This window comes from Callospermophilus lateralis, chromosome 13, assembly GCF_048772815.1.
Source record: "Callospermophilus lateralis isolate mCalLat2 chromosome 13, mCalLat2.hap1, whole genome shotgun sequence".
In the NCBI taxonomy this organism is placed as follows: domain Eukaryota; kingdom Metazoa; phylum Chordata; class Mammalia; order Rodentia; family Sciuridae; genus Callospermophilus; species Callospermophilus lateralis.
This window is the reverse complement of record NC_135317.1, coordinates 107,826,190-107,837,720: the sequence shown is the minus strand read 5'-3', so window position 1 is coordinate 107,837,720 and position 11,531 is coordinate 107,826,190. Positions and strand designations below refer to the sequence as shown.

The 11,531-nt window shown below is 52.9% G+C and overlaps 1 protein-coding gene across 7 annotated transcripts in view; it reads right to left on the bottom strand.

Moving 5' to 3' along the window:
• Window positions 1–555: 555 nt before the first annotated feature.
• The window catches only part of Ildr2 (immunoglobulin like domain containing receptor 2), a 56,200-nt gene continuing 45,224 nt past the window's right edge, over window positions 556–11,531 (bottom strand). For 6 of the 7 annotated variants that reach the window (XM_076832447.2, XM_076832451.2, XM_076832448.2 and 3 more), the window contains 4 exons: window positions 9,847–9,960; window positions 6,099–6,315; window positions 4,659–5,268; window positions 556–3,600 (listed from right to left, as the gene is read on the bottom strand). In XM_076832447.2, the coding sequence (XP_076688562.2) occupies window positions 3,565–3,600; window positions 4,659–5,268; window positions 6,099–6,315; window positions 9,847–9,960 (977 nt within the window). In that variant the 3' untranslated portion in view covers window positions 556–3,564. Of the gene's footprint in view, window positions 3,601–4,658; window positions 5,269–6,098; window positions 6,316–9,846; window positions 9,961–11,531 lie in introns of those variants that run through there. The other variant, XM_076832453.2, reaches the window with a different exon arrangement.

The window sequence follows — 11,531 nt, the reverse complement described above, 5'->3', positions numbered from 1 at the left end:
CTTGGCTCCAGACCCCCATTCATCAAGGCAGGCCCCACGGGGACCTTGTAATCAGCAGCAGTCATGCCTCTCTCAGTGTGAGGCGGATCTGTGACCATGATCCTGCAGGAAAGACCTCAGCAGGACGCTAAAGAGGGACGGGCTTGTGAGTTCACTAATGGGGGTGATGTCTCTCCCTCTCTTACAAAGGTGTGGGTGAATGCTAACCATACCTGTTTCTTCAGCCTCTCTTAAAGGCCACCTGACTGGGTTATTTACACGACGTTTTGCAGACTATTGGAAATACATACAGATGTGCCTGGGGTTTGGGAGGCAGCCCCTTCCCACTCTGGTGCGCCCAGTCCTGGGCCAAGTGCAGAACAAGTACACTCTGAGAGATGAGAGGCCATGTTGAAACCTGCCTGCCTTGGGCAAGGTGGGCACAACCCCCTGGAGCAGAGTGGAGCCTGGAGAGGTGGACACGGCTCACACCAGCATACCTGGGAGCAAGAGTGCCCACAGGCCTCCGGCCCCCTGCCGCTCGCCCCACTCCCCAACCCAGTTCACCTCTTTTCAGTTCAGACTTTTGAAGACTGGCTTTTCAGATCATTGATTGAGCATGTCTTTTAATGGGATGATGGACAAACACACACAACACTTAAATATCAAAATATTCCCATTTAAAGAAACTTTTACATCTCTGGGTTTAATGTACTTTATCTGTAGCACGATTCCCTATCATGTGCACGAACTCCAATTCTTCCTTGGGCCCATCTCACTTCCCCTATTAAACTGCGTGGCCCCAGTGGACGGAGACCACGTCTTACACAGGACTTAAGCCCCAATAAAACCTAGGGAGGAAGCTAGCATCAGGCCCTTCCTCTGCAGGACGCAGTCTTCAGGGGGAATGAAAAAGGAGGTGAGAAAAGAGCCTGGCATTGAGAAGAGCTGGCTTTGCCTTGTTTATTCACCTTTTACACCTTGTTACACACCCAGAGACAGCCGCCTTCTGTCTGATGGGTGACTCCTGCCGCCCCACAGAGAACAAGCTGGCCCCTGTGTGACTCCAGCAACCCCACCACCTGCTAGGCTCTTTCCACAGCCCTCTGCCTTTGCATTTTTTATTTCCCGTCTTTAGTCTTGTGGTCTTTGAAATTGTAGGCATCCACTTTTAATAACTCTTTCCCACTGCTCTCCTCAACTGTCACCAAAATCTCACATGTCCCTGGCTTTACAAAGCAACACATTGGGTCTCTGCAGCTGGTGCTATGGGGCTCTTTGGTGGTGAGAAGCCTGGCACAGTGCTCAGTTATAAAGCCGTAACAGCCACTGCAGTCAGCTGTCCAGTGCTCTGCAGAATGGCCTGAGCAAGGGAGATCCAGGGCTGGCAGCATTTTCCATCTGAACTGGGGCCCAGACGGACCAGACCTAGGCTTTCTGAGGCCAGGGACATTGTCAAGTCTGAAACTCAGCACCAGGGTTATGGCTTGTGTCTTCCAGCCCTTGGAAGGGCCAGCACTGGGCTGAACTGTCCTCATGGTCCCTCTGGGACAGGCCGGAGAGACCTGAAGTCCTTTGGTAGGCCAGTTCTCCTCTGTGCAGTGACCCAGCTCATCCCTCGGATCCTCCCCAGCTGCTTCTTTGTAACACTGTACATGAAGGACCTTTTGAAAGTGTCATGGAGAACAGAAACTAGAATGGCACTCTGTGGTCTTGGCAGGTGGCTCTGGAGAAGACCAAGGAGGTGCTGAGCAAGCTTCTTCAGAGGTTATCCACGGACCCACGGACAGGGAATGGGCCACTGCTGGGTCCGGAGACAACCAGGATGAGGCTCCTCTGGTGACTACCCAGCCACATGTTCCATCACAACAGCACAGGGTGAAAGGCTGTGATGAAAAGGAAGTGGAGGCTGAGAGACACCTAAAGTGGATGGAGGAATAGAATCAGGGCAGAACATGCCAATGAGAAGAGTCAGTTTTGTCTTTGAAGAAAAACGAACACAGAGGGTGCACCAACTTCTCCTGCCTTGAGAAGGGATCAGCAGCTGGCCCTGCTCAGCTAGGCCATTCTTCCATGGTTTTGGCTGGACACTCACATCTGCATCAGCGGAGGGCAGACAAGCTGTCACACGGGGGGACAGGGGTAACGAGGCCCTTTTCTCTCATCATGCAGCAGGAGAGTCCAGGCTCCTTCTCCTGGTGGTGGCTACAAGGTTCCCAAGAGCAGCAAGTGAGGACAAACTGAATGCACAAGAACCTTTCAAGTCTCTGCTTATGTTACGTTTGCTACTGGGCCATGGTCAGATCAAACCACCTGGCCAACTCCAAATTCAGGGGTGGATAAAAAGACTGCCACTTCTTAGTGAGAAGGGAAAAGTTCTTGGCTATTTTTGCAATCTACAAATTACAAAATCCAAAAGGTTCTTGCTTTGGGATTTAGGCAAGAGTAGGAACAGGAAGGGCTCCTTTCCGAGAAGACAATACCCGTCATCTGCCAAAGCATCCTTGCCGGCAGTCCAGTGATGCTAAGAGCTGCAGGCTCACCCCCAACCATGGCAGAACCAGGGTGGCAGAAAGAACTCAGTAAATGAAAACCAGGAAAGACTAAGTGGCAATTATGGGACGATGCCCCACATTCAAAACATAATCAGAATGGGCATTCTTTTCCTCTCAAATTCTTTCTCATTCTTTTCCATTGTGCATAACTTATTTCTCCTCTTGTTTTCTCTCTCTTCTCATCCATGTGTGCAATTTAAGCATTCACCAAAGGCACCTGATGACAACTTAATCAGAGTGCAGACAGGTGGGGCTCTGTATATGGCACCAACCTATGGCAAGTCCAGGAGAGGAGAGGAAAAGAAGAGCCCATGAGGTGCAAGACTCAGATGTTGACAGGTGCAGCAGAATGAGAAAGAACAGTGTTATGTCCTCAGAATGAAAAAAGAAATACCACTTAGACAGGTTTTCAAAATGGTATACTACTCTGTTATGTCACTGGAGAATTGTGATTCAGAACAGCAAATTGAAGCCACTTCTATGATAGTCTGGGAGGTCACTGTCACTGAGGTCACCAGAAGCTCTCTGGTTCTAGTGTAGTGACAGTCACTGGCTAGTGACTGGGAAGCATTGGGGTAAAAGGGATATTTTGCCTTGAAATTATCTTCGCCCACCAGCGGGCCTTCTAATGGTAGTACATTCTTCAGTTGCCAGGCATAGCACGGGAGTACAGAAAAGCATACTGTAGGCTCAGGCAGTTTCCGGAGACCAGCAGTCCAGGGCTGACTCTTTCTGACTAGGAAGTGAAGTCCTGGGTCCACTCAGGAAGGAGACTGGGCAGGAGAAACTGGGGGAGACACTCGGTGTGCGATGTTGCACATGTTGTCTTCTTGATGAGCTTCTCAAACTAGCTAGAGGGGCACTGAGGTTTGGAATCAGCCTCCTGAAAGGCTGCCTCCTGTCCCCTGCCGAAGCAGAGATCAGTAGATCTTCCAAGGTGGTGGCCAGAGAAGGTCCTGGCCTGCTGGCTTGCATCTTGTCGCTGTAGTCTGTGTCTGACTTCTGCTCCTCCAAAGACATCTTGAAAACATCAGACCACAAGGGACATCCTGGTTGGAAACTCACTCTGGGGAAAAGCAGAAAGAGTCCAACATTAAACTAGAAGATACTTAAAGAAAGCAACAACACAAGAGTTGGCTCACTGGGCGGAGTCCAGAACCTGTTCAGAGGAGGCACATCCTGACTCTGAGCTTGTGTTGATGTCCCCAAGCCTCAAACGGGGCTGAAGCCCACAGATAGCAGACAGAACTCTGTTCTGTGCCTGCAGAATAACTTACCACCGCCTTAAGAATAGCTACTATGTTTACCGCATGCTCCCAGTAGCAAGGGAGGATGGTGTACTATAGACCTGAAGCCCCTGAAAGTTTCCTCCCTACTCACAGTACTTTGGCCATTGCTTTCTTCTATTTGAAAAACAAAAGGCAATTGTTTGGGGGATTAATGACATGTCAAGCCTTTTTTTCTGTTGCTATTCCTCCTCCCTATACTCCACACTAAAGAAAATCTCCCTTGGACTCCAGAAAAGCAACATGGCAGGGAGGCGGGGTAACTGAGCAGGGGCAGTGGCACTTGGAGAGCTGTCTCCAAAGTAGGGCTGGAAGCCACTCTGGCACCTCACTGTGGACATCTGGGACAGACCCCCGGTGTTTGTCAGAGGTCCAGGTCTCACGTTCAGCGGCTGAGGGACAGAGTGGGTTGTCTGCACTTAGGCAGCAACAGTCTATACAACCACTCAAGGCGGGGGGGGGGGGGGGGGGGGATAAAAAGGAACTGGGCAGCTGGGCTGGGACCCAGGATTTCCTGCACATCCACGAGGCACAGTACACAGTTTACACTCAATAAAATGTCAAAGGAGGAAAGAGAAAGCAAGCTCTCCTTTGTAAAGAGCAGGGGTTCCTAACCTTCTCTGGATGGGGGCTCTTTCAAGAACTTTCTGCGAGTTACGAACCCTCTCCCCTCCCAGAGCGCGCGGGCGACGGGGAGAGGGCACCCAGCACCCCCGCGCTCAAAGCTCCTTCGACGCCGCCTTTGGCTTTCTGCCCTTCCTAACTCTGCAGGGCCACGTGCTCCCTCCCTTCGCCCGCTGCACCCGCGAGGACCCAGACCCCCGCGACCCCCGCCCACCGTTTTCTTGGCGGGCTCCTTCTTCCTGCGCTTCTCCGAGCCGCCGTGGTGCGGCAGGTCGCGGCTGCGCCAGGACGGGCCGCGACTCAGCTCCCGCTCGCTGTAGGGCGGCAGCGTGTCGTCGGGCTCGAGCTCCGCGTCGCCGGGCCGGGACTCGAAGGGGGCAGGCGGAGACCAGGCGTAGTAGGAGGCGCTGCGCGGGCCGAGCTGCGCGCCGCGCCGCGCGGGCGTCTCCAGGCTGCCGCCGCGGCCTGCGCCCTCGGCCCGCTCGGACGCGCCGCCCAGGTACGCGTGCTCGTACTTGCGCGCGGTGCCCGGCGTGCGGCTCACCAGGCGCGGCAGGGGCGCGTCCTCCGGCCAGCCGCGCTCTGCGTCCAGCGGCTCGCGGCTGCGGCCGCGCCCATACAGCTCCTCCAGCGGCCCGTCCTGGAGGAGGCCCGTGCGCGCGCGCTCGAAGCGGCTGCCGGCCCGCGGCTCCAGGCCATTGCCGTCGGCGTGGCGCCGCGGGCCGTAGGAGTCGGCGAAGGCCGCCAGTTCGTCCATGGAGACTGCGGGCACCCCGGGGGCGAAGTTCTTCCGCGACAGCATCTCGGACTTGGAGCGCTGCTGGCTGCGGACAGAGGAGGGGTGGGTCAGTGGGCAGAACCGCGATCCGTGCGGGCTCGGGCTGGCCTGGAAGCGCACCGGCTCTTGGGCACCTCCCGCTGTCCAGCGAGGGCCCAAACACCTTCTGATGGTTATGATGAGCCCTGGTTGGCCACGCGTCTCACGCCACCCGCTCTACGCCCCAGCCAGCGGCAGTGCGCACGGCTGGGGCCCCAGGAGCCTCTGCAGTTTGGGGGCACACTGAGCGGCCTGTTTCGCCCTCCAGCCAAGGGCCAAGTCCCTCTTGGGCAGAGGGACCCCTGCACTTGGTGAGAGTGAGAGGCGATGTCGACTGTCCTTCAAGGTAAAGGCAGTAAGTGCCATTCATGGGGACGCGTCCAGGAACTGGGTAGACCCAGCCTCCCTATGCTTGGTCTTATCAGGCTGGTAAGCGCCGTAGCATATGGAAATTTGCCTTCCCAACTTAAAATGGTATATTACTGGCTGCCTGTGAGTCACGAGAAGTAAGTGCAACATTATAAAGCGTTGGCGTTTTATCTTTCAGGTAATAAATGATCAAAAACGATGGAGATGATGGGAGTTTTCAGAGGTTATAGGATAAAATGTATCAGGGCAGAGATACGTGAAGGTTCATTAAGGAGCCCAGAGTTCACATTTTCAAAAGGCCTCGAATGATTACTTCTATGCAGTCCCTTCAAGAGTCCTAAGGTCCCTTGATTAATAAATGTGAGAGAGGGAAGCTCCCCACTGGATGGAAAGAGACCCAGAAGGAGGGACTGTTTAGCAACAGTCTCAGTTCTACCTGCTGCTGCTCAGCCCCCTGGCGGCCATCACCTGTGCCGGAAGCTCTCCCGATCCTCTTTGTTATACTCCAGGGCTGAGGGTCCCCTGCTGGCCCCACTGCTGCTTCCCATGACACCCGACCAGTAGTCAGGATTGCTCTCCAGGTCCCCAGACACGGGGAATCGCTTGCTCCTCATCTGATGGTAGGACTGGCGGAAGCTGCTGTCGTCTTCATGCAGGGAGCTGAGTTCCGAGATGGTGTTGTTATCTGCAGGGACAGGGATTTCTCCGTGTTAGATGGGAAGGGCTGAGACCAGAGGCTCCGCAAACTGCCGGCTGGGGGCGTCAGGCCTGTCAAGGGTGGGCTCTTCACCTGCAGGTGGTATTCGTGTTTTTGGCAGCAGGAACTGGCTCCGTGGGAAGCCTACCTGCTTACTGAGAGGGAGGAGTCCTGCCTCTCCTTGGAACAGCAGAACAATTGTTTTTGTTCCTAAGGCTAGCTTCCCAGAACTCAGGCTCCCTGCAGCTGGCCTGGCACACCATCACCCGTGTATTTTTCTTTTTCCTGTATGATTATTTGGTGAGCTGTGATAATCCCAGGTATGTTGGACCAAAAGGGACAACGAGAGACAGAAGCACATCTGACAGCATCTTCCTTGCTGTTGACGAGGGCCAAGGTGGGGCCTCCAGAGCCAATATTGCCACAGGCCTTCGAGGACTGCTCTTCTGCCTGCTTTCCACTGAGCCCTTCCCCACGCAGCAAGAAGCCCACAAGGTCAAGGGGAGTGCATGCCAGCATCTGTACGCCTACCTTTAGACCACACTCACCCAAGTGGTACCAAATCCACTCTCCAGGCCTGGAGAGACTTCTTCCCTGGCCCAGGAGCATTCCAAGTGTGTGGCTGCCATGGGCAAGCTGCTGTTTGGAGGTGTGAGAAGGACAGGGGGTGCCTGTGGCCTGTGGGCCTCCATCTGTGCTCTGGTCCCAGCCTAATATGTGAGGGTGTGTGTCTAGTCAGAGTTCCCTCCTTCCCTAAGGGGCTTTTTGCAAAGCACTTGCAAAAAGAAGGATCAGAACCACAGTTGGGAAATTAAAGGGGGGGCTGGGGAGGGAGGGGGCTGCTGTTTACAGACCTTTGAAATGGATTGAATTTCATTTTATTTAAAAAAATAAATTGAGTGAACCTATTTGTAATGTAACAGAATCCATTTGTTTTCTAAAATCTTTTCATTAGGACTTTGAAAATATTATTAAAAACAATATTTACTAGGTTTAAAGCCTGCCTATTGAGCAAGAGGTAAGCCAAGATAAGATGTGGGAAGCACAATGTGTCTCAGGTTCCCTCTGATTTTCCCCTCTGAGCTCCAACAGTCCTGGGAAAAACAGAGAATTTTGCCTAGCATTGCCACAGGCCCTCCCCCACACCAAACCTCCTAGCCCCTGCTCGCCAGGAAACCAGCCTTTACTTTGAATGGCATTAGGTTTCATCACGTGATCAGTTGGTTTTGAATTATAATCTGATTTTTAATTGTTTTCTACCTCTCAAGAAACTTTTCTCTAAGTTTCTGCTTATTTTAAAGGAAAATACCTGAGATACTTTTGATGAATCAATTCTAGAATATTCCTTCTTATGATTCCTATGAATTCCAATTTCCTAGGAACTATACAGAAAAGAAATTTAAATGAGACCTCTGTAAAGTAATGCTGTTGGCTCAGACCTTTCCTTAAATTTCAGGAAACATGACCTTTTTCATCCCTCAGGTAGTGAGAGCTATCGCTGTTTCCCTACTCATAGAACAAACTGTCCAGGATGTGCATTACACTAAAATTGCTGCCACTGAACACAGTTGTCAGCATCCCCACTTCAGAGACAGCCACTGAGGTAGCTCTAAGGAGAGGTGGGCAAACTGTGAAGGGCTGGGCTTTGTGAGCCACAGTGTCACAGCCACTCAATTCCACCATCCTACATGAAGGCAGCCAAAGAGTATATATAAGTGACGTGGCATGGCTGTGTTCCAGTAAGACTCTATTTACAAAAACAGAAGCTGGGACATCTTTGGAGCAGGGGATATTGTTTGCAGACTCCTGCTCTAGAATGTTCGGACTTGAAACATCCCAGGAGCAACCTACCACTCATAAGGGCAAGGCAAATAAGGACCATACTGCCTAGACCTGGGCCTCAGACTCCCAGTCTGACTCCCTGCTTAACCTGAAACCATGAGATCCATGTTACAACAAGACTTCCAGGAGGGGCCCATTCTGGGACCCACCCTAGGGTTTACTTTGCTCTTCAGAAACAGAACCAGCCTTTCAAAGTAGAGCAGGCCCTGTTCCTCTTCACCTCCATGCATTTACTATAATGTCAACGCGCAGCTTCCAGTGGTCTGGGCTCCCGTCCCCCACTGGCCCTGAGTACTGGTGCTGGCCACTTTTCCTCTTTGCCTCACTGTCCTCCTCCGGATCCAACAACCTCAGAGTCCTTTCCAGTCGCAGCAGTCTGGAGCCCTAGGAACGAGGAGGCTGTGGTCGCCAAAGAAACTACAGCTCACAAGCTTCTTTGGTAAAGATCACAAGACTGGGACTCAGAAGAGCTGGGTTCCACCCTGCTTCTGTCACTGTCCCCCTGGCCTTCTGTTTCCTCATGGTTACACTGCAAAGGTTGACCAGGCAGTCCCTAAAGTCCCCAGTAACTCTGAGTTTCCACTATCTTATGACCGGCTGGCCCCTGGAGACCTCCTGGGTCAATCAGACAGGGGAGTCACCCCCTAGACGAGAATCCATTCTTTAGTTTTAATCTTAATTGTTAACTTTTTTCTCTGAGCTGTGAGATGCACAGATTTCCTGCCCAGGCTTCTGGATTCCAACTCTGTCTGCCCCTTACAGGGATCCATGACAACACTGCTACCACTAGTTTGTCAAGTCAGTGACATCCGCATTCCTGACATTCCAATCTGGAGATGGTCTTTTTATAGTCCGCTAGGTGGGAGGGTGCAGCAAGGGCTACAGCAGACGGCTGGATTTAGAATTGCAAACTGGGTGGAATATGTTGTCCTTAATCTGAATAAAGCTCCTGTAGTCTGGGACTGTTTCCCCAACAATTCCATCAAGTCTGTCTCTGGTTCCAAGAAGAGGAGGGTTCAAAGAAAGCGCGTCGTGACCCACTGCCATACCTGCCAGCACCCTCTGGTAACCAGCCATCCCCCTCAGCCTGCTCTGTTCTGCATCCCAAGACAGACAGTCCTTTGGAATCTACCCCACAGAATCAGCTCTGTCAGCTGCGGGTCTCCAAGGCTGGGGCCCCACCATCTCCAGACTTAGTAATTACAAGTTCTCTGAGGAGAGGGGCAGCCTCCTCCCAGCCCTCAGTGGCCACCTTGGGACCTGGGGGAAGGAAGGCAGCTCCCTTTCCCAGAGTCACTGTGTCAGGCTCCTCTGACTCTCACGAGGTGAGTGGGAGGCTCACTTCAAGGCTGGGCCCCTCATGCTGGAAGAGAACTGTCGCTGAGGCTCCAGATGCTGTCCTTGCTCTGCATATGACACTGGGGACGGTGTCTAATAACTCCTTCTAACCCTAGGGTTAGGGAGCCAGGTGTTCAATACTGGCTGTGCCCTGGAGACACCCAACATAAACCAAGGGTGCGTGACTGCCCTGCTCTTCACCCCAGAAGCCCCTGTGCTCCCTTTGGTGTACAAGAGCTGCCAGCACCCCCATAGCTGTGGCTCTGCAGGCCCTGTCACTGCTGGAACAGCCACTCAATCCTGTGTGACACAGAGCACAGAAAACCAACAGATGCTCACATCTGCCTCGCATCCTTCTGGCTGGGTCAAACTGAGCCAGCTCCTTCTCCACATAGTACAGGACCTTCATGGAATCTCTCTCTTTGTCGGCTTGGATCCGGTAACCTTTTCGAACTGTCGAGAAAGCACAAGAAGGTGAACTAAAAAGGAAAATAGGAGGAGAAGGAAGCTTCCATCTTACCAAGGTGAAGACGTAGTTCCCCACGATAGCAGTGCCTTTCAAATCACCCGGAAGTCATGATCCACACACACATGGCCCAGACCCAGATCCCCGCTTTCAGAGGGTGGCACTGGAATGGAGGAACTAGAGGTCAACAACAAACTCCCCTGCAGCCTAGTGTTAGTCATCTGTCACCACTGCTCCCATCTTCTGAGCCTCTCCAGCTCCACTTAGGTCTCACCTGCTCTAAGCCTGTGAGTTCCACAGGGCAGGGCTGGGGGGGTGTCTACACACTCAAAGGATTTTCTCGATTAGGGACCCTTGTCACCCCACAGCCTGAGGCTCACACCTCCCCTTGGTGGGAGGAGCTCAGGTACCCACACATCACCTCTAGTCACTCCCTAAATGGGGGGGGGGTTGCCTAAGAGCTAAGATTCGATTTTAGACTCTACGCACAGTCATACAGAACAAATGTGAAACACATGGGCTTCCGATCACGGTTCCACTTCATTCTTCAGCATTTTCCTTCTAGGAAAAGGAATACTATATTTTAGACACCATTAATTCAACCTGCCGCTATGTGGTTGCAAACAGGTGCTGTTTTCAGGGCTTAATAAAATACCCAATAAAAGCAATAGAGATACATTATCTCCTCCTGTCCATCATACATTGTCAGGGCTGTGTGAGCCCTGGACCACCTGAGTCTAGCCCAGCGTCAGTCCCAAGTGTAGTCAGACATCAGCGACCTACCGCACAGTAGGAGAAGCGGAGATGAGAGACACAGGCACGATGGGATGTGGACCGAACAGTAATGGGAAGGAGATGGCACAGGGTACTGCTCATGCGCTGGGTGCTGCGCTAAGTGTTTCCACTCACGCCTCCCAGTGCCCCAGGAAGCACTGCTCTTATCCTCTTCCTCTGGCTGAGAAAATCTGAGCTCAGGGATTTCACCTCTTCTCCAGGAATGACCTGGAGCACCCAGCTGGGCCGCATGGTCCATGTGACTGAGGCCGGGCTGACCCAGGGCATCCTGCCCCTCAGAGCCTAAGGAGGCAGTTGAAGGAGATGGGTGAAGCCCAGGGCAGGCCTGCTGTCAGGCGAGCTGCAGCTATGCAGTCTGCAGCTCAGACCGTCTCCCGGTCAGGAGGACTGTCTGGCAGATGGAACGCGCAAGCCAAGCCCAGGCTCCCTGATCCCAGATTGGGGCAACACCAGGAGCAAAGCATGTGCCTCCAGAGGAAAGGTGCTTCCCAGTCTCTGGACACACTGCACGCATGGCAGACAGCGCTCTCTCCATGGAAGATGGAAAGGAGAACCCCCAGCCCCCTCTCCCAAAGCCAGGCGCCCGAGACAGGGAAGCCGCCCACACACCCACTGGCAGGTGCACTGACTTTGGACAGGAGAACATACTGGGCAGTCCACATCCACCTCGAATTGTGAAATAAAAGGGAAAAATGAGAAAAAAGTTTACAAGTCTGATCACATGCTTTTCGGTGGGACCTTTCCCAGAGTTAGATCCATCACC